Below are 24,141 nucleotides of genomic sequence, written 5' to 3' on the forward strand. Positions count from 1 at the left end.
TTTTACAACACTGCCTAAAGAGGTAGAGGAATACTACATCACAGATTTTTATCATGTTGTGTTTTTAAAAACACATGAACAGATGCAACTTCGTGTAGTCGGCTGCTGCAACCATGCACTGGAAGTCCAGAAAAGTCCTCTGTTCCTAGGACTATGGAGGAAAACTGGTGAGCTCCAGCAAACCCCAAGCCTAAATTTCACCTTTGCTACAACAGGGGTTTGAAACCCAAGGAAGAATGCAAACTATGTAAGCTCTCACATTACCACCAACTCATAACCTCTACAATCCTAACTCCCACGAGAATGATTACTTTAGTAACACAGTCTACAGGACAGCAGGGCAGCATATACAGGTTTAGGTTTATGAAACCAAGTATTTAGTTATTTTTCAAGTTAATTTACTTACTCATTAAGTAACCTCTACACCCAACATGGGGCTCGAATAACGCCGAGAGTCTAAGTGTTTATTGATGGGATCCCCACCGTACCTTACCCTAGAGGGATTCCCTATTTACTGCCTAAAAGAGAATCAGATTTCTTTTTAATTTTTAAATATTTATTTTTGAGATAGAGTGCAACCAGGGGAGGGGCAGAGAGAGAAGGGGACAGAGGATCTGGAGTGGGCTCTGCGCTGACAGCAGTGAGCCTGATGTGGGCTCGACCTCATGAACAGTGAGATCATGACCTATGCTCAAAGGACTGAGCCACCCAGGTGCCCCAAGAGAATCAGATTTCTTAAAATAAATTCTACCACGCAATTTATATTCTATGCCACTGTCTTTAAAGGTGGGAGAGTGGAGATGTAAGTTTAATAAACTGGGAAGTGCTTGTTAACAGAGATCACAAACTACACCATCTCTGTCAGGCTACTCTGGGTCGGAGTCACCCAACTGCTTATTGTACTGAGCCAAGATTTACCTATAAAAAAAGAAACTAAAAACAGAATCCCCGATGGGAGAAAAACTTACTTTTTGGGTTATACCTTCTGAACACTGATGTATTTTTATTTTTTCCATGTACATGTATTACCTTAAAACACAAAAAAATTAGAAGGATATTATGGATCAGTTGATGAGATACACTGGCTCATTTGGCCCAGAAATGAATAGTTATAAATGACAGCAACAGGGCACCTGGGTGGCTCAGTTGGTTAAGTGTGACTTCAGCTCAGGTCATCATCTCATGGTTTGTAAGTTTGAGTCCTGTGTCGGGCTCTGTGCTGACAGTTCAGAGCCTGGAGCCTGCTTCGGATCCTGTGTTTCCCTCTCTCTCTGCCCCTACCCTACTCACGGTCTCTCTCTCAAAAATAAATAAACATTAAAAAAAATTTAAAAATCACAGCAACAAAAAATCTTTCTTTTTTTATGAGAGCTCTTTCAGACAAAAGTTAAGGAATGAAATACAAACCTTCCAACTTGATATGTGGGGACAGCAGTTGTTCCAAATCTTTGCATTCCATAGTAGTTAATAAATCCAATCTCCTTGAGAGAGTTCATGGCTTGCTGAACTTGTTCATCAGTTCCTGTTATATTTCTGTTAAGGGCCCAAATTTCCCAGAAAAAAATTTAGTCACACATATTCATGGATACATATAAATGATATGGCTTAGCTTCCATGCCTTTCCCCTTTTTTAAAAAAAGGTTTTAGGGCTGCCCTGGGTGGCTCAGTCGGTTAAGCGTCTGACTTCAGCTCAGGTCATGATCTCCCGGTTCACAGGTTCAAGTCTGGCATCAGGCTCTATGCTGACAGAGCCTAGAGCCTGCTTCAGATTTTATGTCCCTCTCTCTCTCTGCCCCTCCCCCATTCAAACTCTCTGTCACTCAAAAATAAACATTAAAAAAATTTTTTTAAGTTTTATTTAAGTAATCTCTACACCCCACGTGGAGCTCGAACTCATGACTCTGATATCAAGAGTCACATGCTCTTCCTACTGAGCCAGCCAGGTGCTCCTCCCTGCCTTTCCCTTATCCCTGGTAGCCTTCTCTCTACCTCCTGAGGACTCTTTTCTTTTTCTCTTTTCTTTTTTTAAATTGTAAATGGAAGCTCTGCACCCACTAAACAATAGCTCTCCTTTCCCCCTCCTACGCCAGGCCCCAGGTAACCTCTACTCTATTTCTTGTGTCTGTGAGTGCGCCCATCCAGGTACTGCATGTAGGCGGAAGCACAGCCTCTTGATCTTTAAACCCTGTGTTGGAAGCAGACAGCTTCTCTCCGAAGGAAGGGCTGAGTTTTGAGAGGTGAGGGGGCGTTGGCACAAATACTGCAGCAGTACTTGCTCTCCTGGCCCTATGGGGCTCTGCTCTGCCTTCCTTTCCTGCCACACCTGTTAGTGCCAGCTCACCTGGGTTGATCACTGGTGCAAACAGACGTGAGGTGCCCCAGCAAGACCCTCTAGTCTGCATTCCTACCTGCAGTTCTTTACCTGAGGACAACAGTGAAGTGGTTCCCTTGAAGCTCTCCCAATTTCAGAGGGTTTTTCTGATAGCTGAAATTCCCTAGCTTAAAGTTCATCAAGCACTTGTTCAAGTGGGCAAGTCTTTGAGCAGTTATTCTAAAAAATATAAAAAAAAAAGAGCACAAAGAGATCATGAAATACTGCCTCACTGAAAAATAGTCCAGGACGCTTGTTACTTGTTCCTATAAGTAACAACCAGTAACAACCAGACTACAGCACGCTATGAAGAGTGAAAAAGGCACCCCAGCAGCTAGGGTGAGCGTTACTTTCCATTTTCCTCTGGACTGTTCCTCCAGCAAAATGATACTGGTTCATTCTTATTGGACAGACGTAACCTGGGCCATACTTATATTCATAAAGCCTCAAGTTATTTATAATCAGTAATGGGACAATCACGTAGGCGCAATCTGCTACTTTTTGTGACGGGGGAAGGGTGCGGCAAGGGGATAAGAGCAGAGAGCAATCCCATACAACTGCAGAGATTGTTATTAAACATTTTAAAGAGTCAGTCCCATTTTCAGAAAAATATTGTAATCTTGCTACAGGAAACTTGGAAAAGTACAAAGAAAGGCAATTTATAGTTTCATTACCTGAAAAAAATGTTAATATCTAACTTTGTAATTCCTCCCATTCTTTTTTTTTTTTCATTCTTTTCTTTTTCTTTTTTTTAAAGTTTATTTTGAGAGAGACAGGGAGAGAGCAGGGGAGGGGCAGAGAGAGAGAGAGAGAGAGAATCTGAAGCATGCTTTTTCACTGTAAGTGCTGAGCCTGATGTGGGGCTCAAACCCACAAACCATGAGATCATGACCTGAGCTGAAATCAAGAGTCAGACACTTAACCAACTGAACAACCCAGGTACCCCTCCAGTCTTTTCTTCTTAAACACATGATAGTTATAGACAGATAGATAGACAGACAGACAGAGATGGAATCTTACCACGAATGTGCACCTTGCTATCATTTAAAAGGTATTAGAAAGTGTTCATGAAAAATCCCTAAGTAGTAATACATGTAGAAAAACAAATAGAGGACTGAAAAACTTTTGTCCTTTCTCCAGCCCTAAACAACTCTCCCCACCAGTAGCCAATGTTAATAGCTTCTCATGTTTCCTTCCAGAAACACTTTCTGTATATAGAAGCATGTAAGTACCTACTGTCTCCTCTCTTTTAAGTATTTTTTGGGAAGCTTTTAACATAAATGTCATATATATGGAAAAATACACAACTCATAAGTGTTCTGCTTGATGAATTTTCACAAAGTAAACACAACCATGTAACTAATACCCAGATCCTCCCTTTTAGAAAACAAATTTCATTACACTGTAAATTGTTCAGCATCTTGCTTTTTTCACTTAAAAATGAATATCTGATGGGGCGCCTGGATGGCTCAGTCGGTTAACCGTCTGACTTTGGCTCAGGTCATGATCTCGTAGCTTGTGGGTCTGAGCCCTGTGTTGGAATCTGCACTGATAGCCTGCTTGGAATGCTCTTTCCTTTTCTCTGCCCCTCCCCCACCCTGCACTTTCTCTCTCAAAATAAACTTCAAAAAAAACAATGAAAATCCGAGGTTTACTTTATTCACGCAGTACTTCTGAAGCTGCCTCGTTCTTTGGCCAGCGGCACAAGGATGGCTGCTGTCCTACATGGATATTCAATCCTTTACGTGACCAGTCTCCTTTGAGGGGCATTTAAATTGCTACCTATCTTTTGCTATCACACACAATTCTATAGCAAATAACCTTACACATACTTCTTTGTGCATCTATATAGGTACACGACTGGAATAAATCCCTAGATGTGGATTTAAAATTTTAATCCCTATTGCCCTCCAAAAATGTTTTATCGGGGCGCCTGGGTGGCTCAGTCGGTTAAGCGTCCGACTTCAGCTCAGGTCATGATCTCGCGGTCCGTGAGTTCAAGCCCCACGTCGGGCTCTGTGCTGACAGCTCAGAGCCTGGAGCCTGTTTCGGATTCTGTGTCTCCCCCTCTCTCTCTGACCCTCCCCCATTCATGCTCTGTCTCTCTCTGTCTCAAAAATAAATAAACGTTAAAAAAAAATTTTTTTAATTAAAAAAAAAGTTTTATCAATTTATGTTCACACTATTAATATGTAAGTGCCTGCTGCCTCATCCCTGTGTCTCCTCCCATAGCATATTATAAACCTTTTTGAGCTCTGCCAGTCTGTTAAGAATGGTATTTTATCTTGGTTTTTACCTACATACTTCCTACTGCGAGGAACATTTAAACATTTCTACATATGTTGACTGCGAACTGCCTGTTTGTTCTGTTACCTATTTTTTTAACCTATTTCTAAGATGTGTTTACTTATTTAGAGAGAGCAAGAGCTCAAGCGTGTACATGAACAAGGGGTGGGCAGAGAGGAAAGATACAGAATCTCAAGCAGGGTCCGCGCTGTTAGCGCAGAGCCTGATGCCAGGCTTGATCTCATGAACCACAAGACCGTGACCTGAGCCAAAATCAAGAGCTAGGACGCTCAACCAAGTAAGTCATCCAGGTGCCGCTGCCACCCCCCCGCCCCCCCGCCTCTGCCTTTTTTAAACCTACTTTTGATATTATTTTTCTTGCTCTTTTTATATAGTAAGGTAATCTCTTTACCACACGTTTTGCAAATATCATCTCCCATTTTGTGAATTTAGAGTAGTTTATACTTCAGAAAATTTCCTGACTGTTAAATTATAAAAATTCAAATGACAGAAAGTGGCAACAATGTAATGAACCTTATACTTTGCAGGGAGATTGACCAAATGTTAACTTTTCCCAAGATTTACTTTACATCTCTTTCTAGATCTAAAAACACCCACACAGTAAATACTTGACTGACCCATGTGAGTTAGTTGCAGACATCACACCTTACTCCTAGAGAGGTGTGTGTGTCTCCTAGAACAGGCAGTTGCCTGCCTAACCAAGCGGGTCACGCTCAGGAAGACTAACATGAAATTCCACACTACCAATAAGCAGTCCATATCCAAACTCACTCAATTACCCAGTAACACAATTTCGATTTTTTTTTAAGCTCCTTAAATTCAAGATCTAACCGAGGACCACATACTCCCATTGGGACATCTAGTTATTCGCCATTAAGGTATCTGGATCTGCCCAGCCTTTTGCATTACGTTGGTATCGGGCTTTTAGCAGAATCCAGGCCAGCTGTTTTACACCATGCCTTTACATTTGGATTTGTCTGATTGACGCCTCGTGATTAGACTTAGGTACACATATTACTTAAGTGATACTGTGGCTTTTATGGTGTACCACAGCAAAAGGCAATAATGTTCAGTCTGTCCATCACTGATGGTATAAACTTAATCACTGGGTTATGATGGTACTTGCTAGGTTTTTCTACTGTAATGGGACCTTTCTCTCTTTTCACCCACCATCCATCCATCCATCCATCCACTTAAAAATGTTTATTAGTTTTGAGAGAGAGAGAAAGAAAGAGATCAGCAGGAGACAGGCAGAGAGAGGGGAACAGAGGATTAAAGCGGGCTCTACACTGACAGCAGAGAGCCCGATGTGGGGATCCAACTCAGGAACTGTGAGATCCTGACCTGAACAGAGATGCTTAACCGACTGAACCACCCCAGGCGCCCCTTCCTTTCTTTGTAATTAGTAAACTGAAGGGTGGTATTTTAAAAACTGGGCAACTACCCTGTTCTCCCACAGTCTTGCATCGGCTTGTTCAGGTATCTGAGAATTCGTATTGCCTGAAGCAAATACTACTGGATTGATGTGAGTGTTTTTCTGTACTACCACTCCTGCTTTAGCTGGCATTCTTCCGTAAATAAGGACTATATAGTAAAACTGTAGTTATGTTCATGAATATTTTTTTAGTAGGTCTGGGATTTAAGTCATCCTTAGAAAGAATATTCCTAGTTGGAGATTATTATTAAAGTACATTAAGTAGAGTACGTTTACAGTTGTTTTCCTAGTAAGAAGGGCACTTCTGTTTTGTTTTGGCTTAGAGTAGTGATTACTTTTTATCATGGCTCATTTAGAGCAGAGTCGGCCTCCATGGGTTCACTAACCCACTAATTTTCACTACTGGGTTTTTACAAGTTTCCACTGGTTGTGGAGAAAAATAGAACTCTGGGCACTGTTGTTCCAGGGGCTGAGGGGGAGCTTCCGTTTCTCACTCCCCAGCCCACCTCTGATGCAAAAAGTGGATGGTTTAGGAAGGAGCAGGATAGGTGATGCTCACTCAGAAGGTTTTCCTGTTCTCACCACCTGCTTTACACCATGCAGCTCGTCGTGCTAAGCAACAAGGAGGTCAAGGGAAGAAAAGGGCAAGTGTTTTTCACATACAGACTGGCAACCAGGTCAGCTGCAGCTCAGTGGCTTGGACTCCACATTTTTTTTCTTTTTTTTTTTTTTTTTTTTTTTTTTTTTTTTAAATTTTTTTTTTCCAACGTTTTTTTATTTATTTTTGGGACAGAGAGAGACAGAGCATGAACGGGGGAGGGGCAGAGAGAGAGGGAGACACAGAATCGGAAACAGGCTCCAGGCTCTGAGCCATCAGCCCAGAGCCCGACGCGGGGCTCGAACTCACGGACCGCGAGATCGTGACCTGGCTGAAGTCGGACGCTTAACCGACTGCGCCACCCAGGCGCCCCTCCACATTTTAAAATAACAGCATCACATGTGCCTTTTTGATTTATGTCCTTTTAAAAAGGTACATTGTGGGGGCACCTGTGTGGCTCAGTCAGCTAAGCGTCCAACTTTGGCTCAGTTAATGATCTCACAATTCACAGGTTCGGGCTCCGCATTGGGCTCTGTGCTTACAGCTCAAAGCCTGGAACCTGCTTCGGATTCTGTGTCTCCTTCTTTCTCTGCCCCTCCCCTGCTTGCACTGTCTCTCTCCCTCTCAAAAATAAACAAACATCAAAACACTTTTTTTTAAATAATAAAAATAAATTTTTTAAATGTTTATTTTCAAGAGAAAGAGAAAGAACGGGAGCAGGGGAGGGGCAGAGAGAGAGGGAGATACAGAATCTAGAACAGGCTTCAGGCTCTGACCTCTCAGCACACAGCCTGATGTGGGGCTCAAACTCAAGAACTGTGAGATCATGACCTGAGTTGAAGTCGGACACTCAACCAACTGAGCCACCAAGGTGCCCCAGGGATCTGACTCATGATCCTGACTCAGGTCATGACCTTACCATTTGTGGGATTGAGCCCTGAGTCAGGCTCTGTGCTGACAGTGTGGAACCTGTGTGGGATTCTCTTTGCCCCTCCCGTGCTCTCTCAAACAGAAAATAAACTTTAAAAAAATAAGACAATGGTTTTTCATTTGAAATTGATTTTTAATGTTTATTCATTTTTGAGAGACAGAGCACGAGTGGGAGTAGGGCAGAGAGAGAGAAACACACACATGCAGAATCTGAAGCAGGCTCCAGGCTCTGAGCCATCAGCACAGAGCCCAATGCGGGGCTCAAACCCATGAACTGTGAGATCATGACCTGAGTTAAAGTTGGACAGTCAACCAACTGAGCCACCCAGGAGCCCCTCATTTGAGATTTTCAAATTTTGTCATGTTAAAATATTTTTATATTGTTATGACAACATTCATCTCTACTTTGGTAAAGAGGTTTTTTAAAATTAGAAATAATCTGGAGTGCCTAGGTGTTTTAGTCAGTTAATTGTACAACATGGGCTCAGGTCACGATCTCTTGGTTCACAAGTTCGAGCCCCACGTCAGGCCCTGTGCTGACAGCTCAGAGCCTGGAGCCTGCTTTGGATTCTGTATCTCCGTCTCTCTCTGCACCTCTCCTGCTTGTGCTGTCTCTGTCTCTCAAAAATAAACATTAAAAAAGAAAATTAAAATAAATAAAATAAAATTAGGAATAATCCAATATGCTTGAAAATAATTCATCAATTGAAATTTACTTTTTTACTTAAGATTCCCCAATTTGTGCCATCTGGGTTGTTCACAAGTTCTCAAAATTATAAATAATACTGCATAGTATATCATTGCACATAAGAAAACAGTTTTAAGTTTTTCTAAATACAGATTTGCTCTGAAAAGATAGCTACTCTGAGAACTACTACAATGAAGAGCGTTTGTGCTTCACTTTGTTGAATAATATACTTTACGCTCTAGACTGGTTTTCAGCACTGGTCCCTGAGCTCATTCCTGCTAGCGGGAGACATGGTCCAGCTGTGGCCTGAAATACAAGAGTTGGAAGTGTGGGTGTGTGTGTCTGAAAGTGGATTCTGGGCCTCGGGCCTGTACAAAAGGCTGAGCTCTGCCCCAAAGTGCCTGGTCTATACACCCAAAGTAGCAGATCATGGACGCAGCCCCACAAAGGGATGAACCGTGCCCTGCAGTGTCTGAAGTCCCAGTGTTACATGAAAAATTATTGGGTTTTATCTTACTCCTTAGTTAAAAATATGCTGCTACTGAGTTAAATAAATTGCTTAAAATGCACCTATATAATATCAGCTTGCCATTTCATCTCACAGAATTCTCTTTTTCTTTGCTGAAAATTTCCCTATACTTTCTGAAGACAATCAATTCTTTGATGCATATCAATCAGCTTATTTGTTTCCTAGTTCAATATGTGCAGAAGCAGGCTGACCAAATTTGAGAAAAAAAATCTGTCATTGCCCCATTAACACAAAATGTAGGAAGCTAACCAGAAGTTGGGAAACGGGCAGAGCTCGTACTCCATCCCCTCCCCACCACCAACCCCTTGTCCAACCTGAGAACCACATAGCACAGAGCAGGTCAGGTCCAGCCTTGGACGAGCTGCTCAGAGCAGCTCCGTTAGCAAAGGGGCACCAGGCATTGACTGCATACAGAGGGGGACACTGGCGGAACCAACAAGGCATAAATTCATCCAGGAACTATATCCCAAAGAATTCAGGAGGCAGAGGGATTATGATGCACAGAGTGAGGAAGACGAGGACAGAACTCCTCTTTGGTCAGTAACAACTACACAGAAACAAAATAAGTTTTGGCAGCTCTGGGGAGATCCTGGAGGGTACTCTGAGAGAGCCATGGAGGTGCCTGACAGCTCTGTTGTTTTCCTTCTTTTTAAAGCTGAGATAGAATTAACATAACCTAAGATTGGTAATTTTAACTGTTACAAAGTTCAGTGCTCTTAGTATATTCACAATGTTGTGCAACAGTTACGGCTATCTAATCCCAGAGCGTTTCCATGATCCCAAAAAACCCTACACCTACTTACCCCTTTCCCGCTGGCTGTAGCCCCTGGCGAGCACTCACCTACTCTCTGTCTGTACACATTTCCCTGCTGTGGACATTGCATATAAACGTAATCAGATCATATGTGGCCTTTGGTGCCTGACTTCTTTTACTCAGCATCACATTTTAAAGATTCACCCATGCTGTAGTATGCATCAGTACTCCATTCCTTCTTATGGATGCATCACATTCTGTTGCCAATCCCTTTATTTTAAAGTTTTTTAATTCTTTATTTCTTTTTGAGAGAGAGACAGAGAGAGAGGAAGTCACAGAATCCGAAGCAGGCTCCAGGCGCTGACCTGTCAACACAGAGCCTGATGCAGGGCTCGAACACACGAACCATGAGATCATGACCTGAGCCGAAGTCAGACATTTAACCAACTGAGCCACCCAGACGCCCCTCTATTGTCTATTCTTGAACATACAACAGACATGTATTTCTGAATCCCACTGGCACAGGAGAAAGCAGGAGCTATACTCGTTCTGAAGGATGGGTATTCCCTGATAAGAGATGAAGTGGTATAGACAGTATCTTCATGATACTGTTCACAGTTGTAATTCTGACGATCTCAGATGGAGCTCTCTGGTTTGTAAATTCATAGTGAATTCTGTGAATAACTTGGGAATACTAAAAATCTCACTCTCAAACATAAGGAGCCAACGTAAGCAACAGGTTGCATATCAGCCCTTATTAACAAAGGCACTGAAACTGGCCCAGGTTCAAAAAGGAGACTGGCAGGAAGAGGCAAGAAAAGAAACAAATCATTCTGAATGAGGCTGTTCCTGCCTGAGATCCTGTGAAAATGACGAGGTAGCTGCAGAGTTACATGAAGCTGAAAAGCAATGCTGCTTACCCCTAGGATTGAGCGATTCAGCAATAATTAAAATGCCTGTGTGGCAGAGAGGGTTTATCCTGTCTACCAGTTCTCACGGGAAAGGCCGCCTGCCTGGCCCCGGGTATCCATTAAGCAAACGAAGGGTGTAGCCTGCATCCGCGAGATAAGTGCTATGTGCTTTCCAAAGGCCAATGCTGAGGTGTCTAATATGGTTTCTTACTAAGTCAACAGGAAGATGATAAAAGCAGCAAAGGGCTATGGAGACAGAGCGCAGTGTGATCAAGTAGGACACCTGGTGGCTGACCAAGAAGAGAGATAAATATCTTCATTCCAAATATTCAAAGATTTCACATCATGTAATGCAATCTAAAAGAAGGAGATGCCATGTTCTGACCCTCAAATTAGCAAATGATTTATTTTATTAAAAAACAATTTTAACATTTGTGTATTGTTGAGCGACAGAGTGTGAGTAGGGAAGGGGCAGAGAGAGAGGGAGACACAGAATCTGAAGCAAGTTCCAGGCTCTGGGCTGTCAGCATAGAGCCTGATGTGGGGCTCGAACCCACAAACCGTGAGATCATGACCTGACCTGAAGTCAGACGCTTAACCGACTGAGCCACCCAGACATCCCTGATTTTTTTTTTTTTTTTTTTTAAATCACAAGTTGTGTTAGGGAGGATTCTGGGGAAGCAGAATAGAGGTGGTAAGTTGGTACTGCCTTTCCATAGGGTAATTAGGCCTTGGTATCAAAAACCCAAAACCTGAGTTTCACATTCTCTTTAAGTCAGAATTCCACTGCTAAGTTTATCTTAATGGAGTTTTCACAGATGTGCCCAAGATTTAGCTACCGATATGTCTGTCATGGAATTGCTTATAATAGCAAGAAATGGGAAACAATGTCAACATCCCCAAATAGAGTAACAGTTCATAAATTAGGATTCGCCATATATCTAAATATCTTTTGCTATGTACTAAAAGGGAAAGAGGTACACCATTTACTGTTCACGAGAACACATTCTATATAAATATTTTGGTTCAAAGGAAAAGAGTCGCTCACAAAAAACACACTGAGCTGTGCACAAGGCAATTAGGAGGAAGGACAATTATGGCTTAACTTTCACTTTCTACCTCGTTCTTTCTGTGATGAAAACAAAACTAACTTATTTATTTTTTAAAAGATTTTGTTTTTAAGTCACCTCCACACCCAACATGGGGCTTGAACTCACAACCCTGAGATCAAGAGTTGCATGCTCCACTGACTGCCAGCCAGGCGATGAATTTACTTTTTTTTTTTTTTTTTACTTATTTTTTAATTTATGTGAAAAAAATTCACAGAGCCAGCCAGAAAACACAGGAATTGTCTACAATGATATTTTAGCTCCCAAAGGGAAGGCAAGAACCATGGAGGATGGAAAACCTGAGCCCTCAAATCACTGCTGTTCCCCATTTCTGACTAGCCCCCACCGGCCCACTCCCCCTGGAGGCGATTTCAAATCCTCACACTCTTTTCAAGTTCCCCTCCCCACTCCTGCCCCCTCCACTCTCAGCAGAGGACTCCACATTCTATGTGTCATGGGAAGAAAAGGAACAGGCCACCAAGTAGAACTTCTTCAGGTATCTTGTGCCGCTCTCTTTCAAACACATCAGCATTTGCACACACAGTAAAGTCACGGAGAGCAGATGTTCTTACTCTACTTTCACTACTACATCCTGCCTCCATCCCAAGGTCAAGGAGGAAAAGGACTGGAAAATGCAACAGGGTGCAACCGGACACTTAACCCCAACACCACTGCAAGTGAATCCAAACAGTGGGAAAGCAGCGGACTACAGGGGATTGTGGGGCAGAGGAGATGCCACCTCAACTCTATGAAAAGATATGGGAATTACAAATAAATATATGTATTTACTTTAAGCGAGAACAGCAAATATAAACGACTTTACTTTTCATTACAGCATGATTAACCTGTGGTAAGCTGTACATATTCAAAACGTACACATTTTATCGTGTGAATAGGCCCAGGAAACCATCACCACATTCAAGATAATGAACATACACAGAAGTTTCCTCCTGTCCCTTTATTTCTCCCTCCCATCACTCCTTACCTTGGGGGGAGGAGGGGGCATAGACGAAAGCCTAAATTTGTCTGACATCACAGAGCTACGAATACATCTTTTCCCCTTCCTTTCACTAAGCTGGCTGGGTTCAGAGCTCTGTTCTCCCACCCCCAGGACATTGCAATGGCCCTGATCTCCAGGGTTACCCACCTGCTCCAGTCACAACCCCTACTCCTGCCCCTACACATGATCCCTCTGTTTATTATATCACGGGCAAGTCCAAGATCCTCACCGAGGCCTATGGCCCCTCAGGATCTGGATCCTGCCGTTCCCTTGAGCCTTATTTTTGCTAGCTCCCCAAGACTCAAGTGCCTGCCAGGTACCCCATGTGCTGCGCTCCCCAACTCGCTTCCAGCGTCTTTTCACAAGCTGTTTTCTTGATTCAAACCAGCAACCCCAGACCCTCACGGCCCCAGGAAACTCCAACTTGTCCTTCTACAATCTGGATCAGTGGTTCTCAACCAAGGCGATTTTGCCCTTTAGGGAACATTTGGCAAAATCTGGAGACATTTTTGGTTGTCACAGCTGGGGGGCAGGGGAATGGGTTGGGGGAGAATGCTGCTGGCATCTAGTGGGTAGTGACAAGGGCCACTGCTAAACGTGCACAGGACAGCCCCCAGCAAAGAATTACCCACTTCAAAAGGTGATGGCACAGGCCAAGAAGCCCTGATTAGATGAAAACTCGTACATCCCAATTTCTGTGCAAGCCCTCCCTTGCCTGCCCCCCAAAACAAGCCCCACGCTTTGTTGTCAGGTCTGTCCCAACAACCCCCCATTTTAGCCTTTATCGCACTGTGTGACAAGTTCTGATTTACTTGTCTGCCTGCTCCATTAAATTATAATTGCTTCTAATGCAGAGACTATCTTTTCATCTGTATATCCCTGGTGTGTAACAAAAAAGCTCATTCACTGTTTTGTAATTAAATTTTAAATAACTCGTATTAATAATGGATGAACAACAGAGAGGAAGGAGAGAAAGAAGCACTTATTCTCCTGGCTCTACCACAAAAATCCTTTAAAAACCACACAAATAATACCTGTTTGCTGTAAAAATGTTACAAAATACAGATAAGAAAAAAAATGTGTTTTTGAATAGGCAGAAGCAACTGTTTCAAGGGGGGAGCGGAGGACTCTGGAAGGTGGTGCTAGGGTTTCTGCAGAACGAGTCCCAGTATGTACTCTATACTTACTTGAGAACAGCAATCTCTTGAACGGTTATGGCCCGTTTATCTTTGGTTCCCATGTAGGAGAATATGTTTGGTTTGACTCTGGTAAAACAAAAACAAACATATGAACTTGCACACCATTACGAAACTGTATTTCTCGTAATTTAAGATTCAAAATAAATATAAGAAAGTAAACACCGCCCAAATAACTCCTTTCTTAGCAGGGCCCAACTTAGAACATTTGTGGTGAGTGAGTAGCATGTCATTCAAAGACTGGCTAGCCAGTAACCACAAAGGAAACAATGCATTTCCTACTGATCGCGGGCTGTTCATTAGATCACACACCTGTGAAGGTAAAAAGAAACTCATTTCTGACAACATACCACTCTGAAAATTTTACATCTTCAGTTTTTAAAAAGTTAATAATAATGTGAAGTTTCCAAAAACACATGCTATTTCTTTGCATTAAGAAAGCCAAATGCTAAAATAGGGATAGGAATAGTTTTGATGTAAAAGTGTAAGTAACTACGTTAACTAAGAAGTATTCTACAGAAACCGTTCCACATGAGAAGGAAAACCACAGGAAAAATTTCTTCAACTCTGTGCACTCCCCAACTGCAGATCTCAGAGGAACTCCCTCCCCAGTGGTCTATTCTCCCAGGCTCAGGTACAGACAGGTACCACTGACTCTCTCCCAGACAGCTAACAACTGGAGTAAAATAAAATGTTACTTATAGAGTACTGCATCCTACAAGCTGAATGATCTTTTCCCCCAAATTCATATGTGGAAGCCCTGACCCCCACTACCTTAGAACAGTAACTGTATTTGGAGATAGGGCCTTTCAAGTGGGGGTTAAGTTAAAATGAGGCCAGTTTAGGGTGGACCTTCCGAGCTGACTGGTGTTCTAAAAAGAAGGGAAAATTTGACCACATAGACGCCAGGGACACATGCACACAGAGGGAAGACCATGGCAGGACACGGAGAGCCGGTGGCCATCTGTAGGCCAAGAAGAGGCCTCAGAAAAAAAAACAAGTCTTGGGACTTCTAGTCTCCAGAGCTGTGAGAAAATTTGTTTGTTACTTAAGCCACCAGTCTGTGATATTTTGTTATGGCAGCCACAGCAAACTATCACACTGTGTACCATGTTTAAACTGGGTTTACTATATATCAGAAAGTAAATTTCCATTGCACACAGATTTGCTGCGGTGTCTGTATCCATGATGGAAGAAAAATTCTTCGGCACCAGGCCCATCCTCAGAGACTCCATCTCTGCTATATTTGCACTCCTATGAGAAAATCTGACTGGTCTCAGGTTTTCAATCTAGTCAATCTCCAAGAATTAAGAGTTTACAGTCTAGTAAAGCAAATCCCAGCAAACACATTGAAGCATGGGCTTCCGGGGAGCAGGTTAATTTTTACTTTCAGCTGGACAGACTGGTAACTCTCAGCTCTACGTGAACTACTCACTTAAAGAATTTCCACCTCGGATCATTGGCAATAAGCAAGGAGGTTAGAAGAATTCACCTACTATCTAAGGAAACTATAATTGGGAGACACATTTGCTATCCATTTGCCTGTTTTCCCACTCCTTTTTCATTAGCGTGCAAAGAGGATTTTGTATGGGCACAAGAACAAGATACTAACCGTAAATATTTAGACAGTACGTTAATAGCATCCATGGTGTCTTTGTTTTCCTTGTAGAGTACAAAGTGGCAGTAACTTCCCCTAGATTTTGGCCAAGAATGTTTTCTTGGATCTTAAAAACAAAAAAATTAAATGTTATATATACCATAATAAAAGCAATCTAAGTTTTTTCTTATGAAACCTACAAGCTCATTTTTCACCAAAGAACCTCTGAGTGAGAAATCAGATCTAGTCTGACAAGAATACAGGTTAAATGGTTACAGTTGTGCAGACTATAGGAATTATACTTCCTGTGACTGGGTACGCAACATTGTCCATATTTACAATCAAAAGCTGAAATGCAGGTGTGATAAATGAGTGAGACTAAACAGTGGTCCTCATACAGAGAAACAGAGAGGTCCACCGTTCCCCCGATGGCTTCTAGGTGGGTACTGGCCTTCTAGAACACACACAGTCCAGAGGGAAACAGCACTCCAGTTGGCATCTATACACCTTGCTTTGTATCCTCGGCCAGGTGTTCACACACCCCGGTTGGATGCCTCCACAGCGACGGGGATAAAGTTTGTGAAAGTTGCCACAGTGATGGGTTTGAATTTTCCAAAGGCTACTTCAGTCACAAAAGTTTAGTTAATACTAGTTGGTTTACAAATGTTTACCTGACAGAGCAAGCAGCTGCCATTCAAAACAAAATGGGTCATTATTCTTGGGGAAAAGGAAACTAAAAATTAAGCCAAGTTAAACGTTAACTTCTGAACTACAGTTAGTTTGATTGTTCAACTTTCTGAACACTGGCAAATCTGTCCAGACTTCGGAGAACTTTTAAAAGTATTCTTTTAAACGAACATTTTAACTATACTGTAATGTAGAGACAGATTTTTAAAAAAATACTAGGATTTAAACTTTGATTTTGAAAAATCAACGTATTTGGGAGAAAATATGTAAGCCACAATCACACTTTCAGACGCTGTACAATAAGACTCATGGGTCTGGAGCAACACACAGCTGCCACTGTTACTTGAACACATCTAATTCACTTGATTCTGTAGCTCCATGAAAGAACAACTGTGGAAAAATACTTCATACAATCCTTAAGAGTTGTCTTCTCTTAAAAATGTTCCCTTGTCTTTGTCCCTAAAATAATCCTTTAGCATGAACTCATGAATCCTTCTTCTTCACAGAGATAAGAAACTCCTGGCACTGAAGTTGCTAAGACACCTGGCTTTGTCAAGGCAAAAAGCATTCTCGATAGGCCAGTGATTTATGCTACAATGTAAAGAACAAATGAACCAATAAATCATCTCGGAAAACTGCCACAGCACGTATGCTGGGCGATTGGCTTTTCCTTTCTGATAAATATGAACGTGAGTCTTTTCTGTCTTGGAGAAAAAAAGTATTTCTTTGGCTCTTGGTGTGAATTCCTCACAACTCATCCTCAGAAGATTGTGAATAAGAGTATTATTTTTGGCTTTCCTTCCAGCTCACTACAGTGAAATAAAACTGTCTATACTTAGCACTTGGGAGAAAAATCATTGGCATTTCATTTTATCTACATGAAACACCAACCGCTCTTACCTGCTGCAGTTCTGACCTCTGTCCAAATGCACAGCATAAAGAGCACAAGAGAGCAATGTTTAATTCAGAATAACGTTAAAGTGCTTAAGAGGTGAACATGCAAATGATCGCATGGACAGGTTACCGAGGACTGCTACGGCACCTGCTAGTCATGTGGTGGGTTAACAGCCATTCAGACACGAACAATGGAATGTCTCAGAGGCACATGGTGAACGAGGAGAAAACTCACCTACAGGGACAAGCCTCCCTGTCTCAACCTCCTCACCTCCTCACAATGACATGTCAGTGCGTCCTCAAAGTTGCATGGGTACACTGTCTGTACCCGAGGGATGTAGCAAAAGGTTTAAGACTGAATACAATATACCATACACCTGAAACTAATGTTACACTCTTATGTCAACACACTGCAATTTAAATAAGAACTTAAAAAAAGACTGAATACAAAATGCTTCCACATTTAGAGACTTGTTTTCACAGAGTACTACCTAAGATTATTTTTAAGATTACCTAAGTAATTACTGCTTTGTGTTTTTCTGGGTTTTATGAGTTTCCTGCAGTCAGGTACAACAACGTTACTTGAAAAAAAATCATTACAGAAACAGTTCTCCAGAACTGATAAATTAAAAGGGATTTGAGATGACTTAAGAGACTTATCTATTGAATGAAATGTTCGGAACTTGTTTCTATCATTTGACAAGTAATCTGTATGTAAAAGACATTTTTGAGACAGGGAAAAACTGAACGTGCCCTGAGTATTAGATATTAAGAAATTATTGTTCCTTATGTTGGATGTGATACTGGTATGGGGTTTTAGGCCTTAGCTGCTAAATACATACTGAAATACTGATAAGTGAAATGAAGTGCTATGTAGAATTTTCTTTAAAACACTCCACAAGAAAAAATAAGTGGGAGGAGAAGATCAAAGAAAAACAACAGAATGCCAGTCCTGAAGATGGGTGATGGGGGTACAGTGGTTCAATACTACTTTGTGCACCCGTCTGAAAATGTCCGTAATAAAAAGTTAGCAAAAACTTGTGATAAAAATTGATGAAGTGCAAGCTATACTTTCCCTTAATGACCCCTTCAGAGCATTCACAAACAACTATAATGGTGAGAAATAAATGAAGCCACAAGGTGAAAAAGCTAAACGCTATTACACCTTGAGGGAGACCATGACAACTGAGTATGAGTTTTGGCTCACACACATGCATCTTTTATTAGCAAAACCAAGCACTGAGCATGCATACAATTATCTCCTCTGTCTAAAGCAGATACAAAGGTTCTTTTTCTAAGTGTACTCAGGATACAAAATAGCAAGCATATGTATTAATTAACTGGGAATATTTTGAATAACAGAAAAATCAACGAGTCTCAACTTATTTTGAGCAATTTGACTTTCTCAACTCTGAATCCTTAGAACTCTAAGTAGGATATGAGTAGCTTTGTAATTGAAGAGAATTTAAAATAACTTTGAGACTTTTTTTCAAGACATTCTGATTTAAAATGTGAATGCAAAAAATTCTCAGGCTGAGATCACTGGAAGCAACCTTCTGATGGTCTGATACAGCAGCATCAGTACAGCAGAAATAGAAACCAACAGCAGAAGAAACCATATCCAGGAAGATTCATGTACTGAGCTGAGATCCTCATGAATAAGGAAGGAAAAAATGTAGTTTGAGAAAGATGACCGTATGGGGTAGCCTGCAGAACATTCTTTCCTCCTTATTCGAGGCCATTTCCACGACTGCACCCCTGCTCACTGACCTTGCCAGCACCCTCAGGACCCTGCTCCACCCACTACTACTCTCCTAACATAATTTCTGCCTGCCCACTCCCCCCTGGCTCTTTCCCTTCAGGATACCAATATGCCCACAGCTCTTCCATTTTAAAAGTCAAACCTGGGTGCTTGGGTGGCTCAGTCGGTAAGCATCTGACTTCGGCTCAGGTAATGATCTCACTCACAGTTCATGAGTTCAAGTCCTGCATCAGGTGAGCACAAGTCCCGCCTCTCTCTCTCTCTCTCTCTGCCCTTCATGGGATTCTCTCTCTCTGCCCTCGCTCACTTGCGCCCTCTCTCAAAAAAAAAAAAAAAAGTCAAACCGATGCCTCCCTTTCAACCATGATGCTTTCCTTTCTTCTTTTCCTTACAGCCTTTTAAAAAATTATGTATATATATATGTAATCTCTGCACCCAATGTGGGGCTCAAACTCACAACCCCAAGATCGGGAGCTGCATACTCCTCTGACTGAGCCAGACAGGTGTCTCTCTTTACAGCTTATTTTATTTAAAAAAAAAAAAAAGTTTTTAAAGTTTATTTTTGAGAGAGACAGAGCACGACAGAGGAGGGGCAGAGAGGGAGGGAGACAGAATCCAAAGCAGGTTCCAGGCTCTGAGTTGTCAGCACAGAGCCAGAAGAGGGGCTCGAACCCATAAGCCACAAGATCATGACCTGAGCTGAAGTCAGACACTTAACCAACTGAGCCACCGAGGAGCCCCTGCTGATAGTTTATTTTAAAAAGCAGTCTGGGGGCACCTGGGTGACTCAGTCAGTTAAGTGTCCAATTCTTGGTTTTAGCTCAGGTCATGATCTCACAATTCACAAGTTCAAGCCCCACATCGGGCTCCATGCTGAACTCAGAGTCTGCTTGGGATTCTCCCTCTCCTTATCTCTGCCCCTCCCCTGCTCATGCACGCTCTCTCAAAATAAATAAGTAAACTTTAAAAAATAAATAAAAATAAAAAGCAATCTGTATTTATTGCCTTCTATCTCAACCCACTATGTAACCTGGTTTCCAATCTTACTCCACTAGAGCTGCTACGGTCAACGCACCAATGATTTCTATGTTGCTAAAAACCAATGGATATATTTCAGAAGTCTTATCTCACTGAACCCATCCATAATATTTTCCACTGCTCATCACTTTGGTTATTGGCAGTCACTCTTCTTGGGGATTCCATAACACCAGTCTCCCAGACAGTTTCCTTTTTATCTGTCTGGCTCTTCCTCCTGCTGGTCTCTGTGGATTCCCTGATCCAGTATCCCTGCTGGGAACCATTCATTTCCTTAAGTATGGAGAACCTCTATATATCATGCAGCGGATTTTTCCTTTTTCTTTTACTTAAGTCTTTGAAAAGAAGTTCTTAGAGGCATCTGGAATATATACTATGCTTCTCAAAATATAAATTAATTTACCTGATTAATGATTTATAATAATTATACTTTCAGAAAAATACCATAAGTATGCTTTGGTAGGCGAATCAAACTATGCTTAGATAGGGCCCTATCTATCTGACTGGATTAACAAACAAAATAACATCTGAGTTAAAACAGCTGGTAATTTGTAGTTTTGGGCACCATGATTTAGAATCCACCATGCCCATGTTTTAGGAGGCATGGCTCTAGATGAGAAGAGTTTAGGTAAGAATATTGCAAATCTGCTAGATAATGCATGTAACAATTTATATCAGGGTGTGGTAGGAAAGGAGTGCTAAAAACACTATAAACTAATCTTTGCAATGAAGCTTTAAAAGCTAATTCATTCAGGGGCACCTGGGTGGCTCAGTCAGTTAAGCATCCAACCCCCGATTTTAGTTCAGGTCATGACCTCATGAACCTCAAGCCCCACATTGGGATTCTCCCTCTCCTTCTCTCTCTGCCCCTCCTCTGTTAGCACTCTCTTTCTCAAAATAAAAAAATAAATTTATAAAAATAAGTAAAAGGTAATCGTTCAAATGCTAGGCAAGGCAGCCCAAGAAGACAAGCTGTCATTGGCACTGGATTCTGTCTACAGAAGCAAGAACAGTCTCTGGATCCTAGCTCTCTCTACTTTTCTAATGGTATTTAACTAACAAGGTACTCTCGCTCGGAGGGAGCTAGAGCTGCAAGAGGTGAACGCAGGCTCTCCAGTGCCTGGGTCTAGGAGGGGGTGGGAGACAACAGTTCAGACATCTAGTCTATCTTTGACCAAATGCCACATCTCAAGCCCAAAAGGTTTAGATCTCTTTGCAAGTGACGATCCAATGTGACCTGGTTTTGTGATTCTTTTTAAACTGGGAAATTCATATTTTACTGAAGATGTGTAAGGGCAATGGAGAAGGGTGGTTTGCGTCATACATGCTCAGCAGCTCACCTGAAAAATCTGAAGGAAATTTTTTTCTTTGGGAAAGAAAAAAGGTGGGTGTGGCATAAGCTTAGAGAATGTGGATACAGACAAAACGTGAGAGGTCTGGCACCAGTCACTTGAGGGGAAAGGGTGGGAAAACTGAAAGGCCACCGTGACCTGCAAATGCCCTAACATCCCTCCCTGCCGATCACAAAGGCTGGCATCTTCTAAGACACAAAGATCATTTCCAAGAAGCAGGAGTCTGCAGAGCAAGAGTTTGCCTTTTCTTCTCGCCTTTGAAAGAGGGTGGCTGACCGATGGGGACTGCCTTTCTACAAGGGGCATTTCCCTAGCAGCCGTTCTCAGCCTGGGCTCCTTGAGACAATTAAGACTGAATGCTGCAGTAGTTAAGTCACCCTCTCTCCTCCACATCTAGAATAGTTACTAGCTATCTGCCAAGCTTGGGAGAATGCAAAAAGAGTCACTCGAATCATTCTCCATGGGGTTTAATTCTGCTGAAGAACCCTGGCTGGAAGAAAGCATGCTAAGGTACTATCTTATACTGTGATTCAGACATCAGAGAAACACACAGTAGCCAAGCCATTTGTCTGTGGTTTGAGAGGTGATTAGCAACCTGTGCCCTCAGTTGTTCCAGAACACATCATGTCATTTTCTTTTTGGTATCTCCGGGGAAGTGACCTCCAATGTCCACCTTCTCTTCCCCAGCTGCTCAAGATTTCTGATTCCTGTGTCACTATCCAGACTGACCGAATTGACTACATAGTTTTTGCAGGCACAGCTAACTAAACTTCTCTCTGCTCCCATTTTTTATACCCTTCCCCATTTCACTAAAATCATACTTATAAACAATTAAGGCTTCATCCATTCACAGCATTAGCCTGAGAGAATACTCACAAAGCACTAACCGCACGAAGTCTTTTGTTATGTAGTCTTGGAATTCCTCTAACAAATTTATCTAGAAACGACTCTTTACTAATAGAAGCCATCATTGGTAGGAAATGAGGGTGATGAACTATCTTTTTCCCATTCTAATTTTCATTAGAATTATGTCTGCTGATTTGGCAGAAAAATTCTTCTTAAGATTATATGCAAGCATATATGGCTGTAGAAATTCTTTTAGAGCATAAATATCAAAGAAATTCACTGACAACACACCCATTTCAAATGAATCATATACAACGAAAGATGAGCTTGGGTGGAGGGCCGCTTTGCCATGTATTCCATGTTTTTTATGTGTGAGTGAAGAAGAGACTCAGGGTTGTAAAGCAACAGCTCTTGCAATGTGCCACAGGGACTTTTTGTTCATCTGAAAGCTTTCTCTCCTCCATTAAGAATACAGAATGAGCAACGTCCTTCCATTTTCTTCTTGAATTGCCGCTGAGCCCACTCTGCTCTTCAGGGAACATATCAAATTGCTACGACTATCTCTCAGGCACCACTGTAAATGTAGCAAATCTTCACTCACATAAGAGACCTAATGCCCCTAACCAGACAGTCTGCAGGATGGTGCTGGCATCTGAAGTGATATTATTCACCTTCTTTGAAGGAATGACATGATTGATATCCTCTTCTGCATAACAGCAAAGTAGCCCTTGAACACGAACAGGCAAGGAACACGAGAAGCAGGATGCCACCCGTGACCAACAGACAGATGAAATGCCACGTCATGCACACACTTACTTGCCAGAGCCTTTTTTCCAGCTGCATGGTAGGCTACAATATATTTCTTCCCCTCTCTATCCTCTGTTTTTGTCTCTAATCCTGGAAACAGAGATTTAATCGCTTGATGGATGATGGTTCTTTTCTCTTTGGTGTCCTCAATAACCTATTAAAAACAAATCATGCTACTACTGATTGAAGAAACATTAAATGGGGAAAAAACACTAATGAAGTAGTAAAATCACTAGTCAGGTTATCAGCTATGCAAAGTAACAGAGGTACATGGGTATGATTTCAACAATCCTTTTTTTTAAAATTATTTTTTAACATTTATTTATTTTTGAGAGATACACACAGAGTGCAAGGTGGGGAGGGCTGAGAGAGAAAGGGAGACACAGAATCCGAAGTAGGCTCCAGGCTCCGAGCAGTCAGCACAGAGCCCGATGCTGGGCTTGAACTCACGAACCAAGAGATCATGACCTGAGCCGAAGTCAGACGCTTAACCGACTGAGCCACCCAGGCACCCCTTCAACAATCTTTTAGAGCCTCATAATACCGCACATCTTAAGAGCCTGTTTATGAGGCATGACTCTCTAACAGGCACTATACCAGGAACTTCAGAGTCACTGTCTTAGTTAATCCTTATCATCTCCCTACCATGCTACCAGTATACCCACTTGGAGATCAGGAAAACGAGGTTAAGAGAAGGACCTAAGGTCATACAGCTGGAGGGCAGCAGAGCCACGTGTACAGTCCAGGTTGTGACTCCAGAGCCACCCATCACATATACCCCTGCTCAGGGACTCTGCTGGGCGAACACCTCAGGGCTCACAGATGGAAATGGAGGCAAGCCGTGCCTTTCAGGATATCAGAAACTCAACGCCCTTGAATAGTCCAATCTACACTGCCTCACAATGAATCCTATTCCATACTGGATTATTTTATAATGGTGTTCTCATATATTTGTTCGTAATAAAAAAAAAAAAATCAACATCAAAAAATGTAAACTTATTATGTAAGGAACTGTTGCTCAATTTTTGAATGTATCTCACACTAAGAAATACATTTCACATCTGGAGTCAACAGTCAGAAATATATACATGCACCTGCCTTACTAAAAATCTAGAGGGGTACTGGGGTGGCGCAGTCATTAAGCATCTGACTCTTCATTCTGGCTCAGGTCATGATCTCACAGTTCACGAGTTTGAGCCCTGAATCAGGCTACGTGCTGACAGCACAGAGCCTGCTTCAGATCCTCTCTTTGCCCCTCCCCTGCTCATGCTCTCGATCTCAAAATAATACATTTTTTAAAAATTTAAAAAACCTTACAAAATATTTATCCTTA

The 24,141-nt window shown here is 41.9% G+C and overlaps 1 protein-coding gene across 5 annotated transcripts in view; it reads right to left on the reverse strand.

Annotated features, from left to right (window-relative positions):
• The window catches only part of PUS7 (pseudouridine synthase 7), a 55,670-nt gene that overhangs the window by 16,172 nt on the left and 15,357 nt on the right, over positions 1-24,141 (reverse strand). For 2 of the 5 annotated variants that reach the window (XM_086696906.1, XM_086696909.1), the window contains exons 5-9: positions 22,818-22,962; positions 15,441-15,552; positions 13,820-13,897; positions 2,423-2,551; positions 1,408-1,533 (exon numbers count right to left, since the gene is read on the reverse strand). In XM_086696906.1, coding sequence (XP_086553032.1) covers positions 1,408-1,533; positions 2,423-2,551; positions 13,820-13,897; positions 15,441-15,552; positions 22,818-22,962 — 590 coding nt within the window. Of the gene's footprint in view, positions 1-1,407; positions 1,534-2,422; positions 2,552-13,819; positions 13,898-15,440; positions 15,553-17,012; positions 17,031-22,817; positions 22,963-24,141 lie in introns of all 5 variants that reach the window. The other 3 variants (XM_086696905.1, XM_086696907.1, XM_086696908.1) reach the window with 3 other exon arrangements.

Source organism: Puma concolor, chromosome A2 (assembly GCF_028749965.1).
Source record: "Puma concolor isolate L17-30 chromosome A2, mPumCon1.1.hap2, whole genome shotgun sequence".
Taxonomy (NCBI): Eukaryota; Metazoa; Chordata; class Mammalia; order Carnivora; family Felidae; genus Puma; species Puma concolor.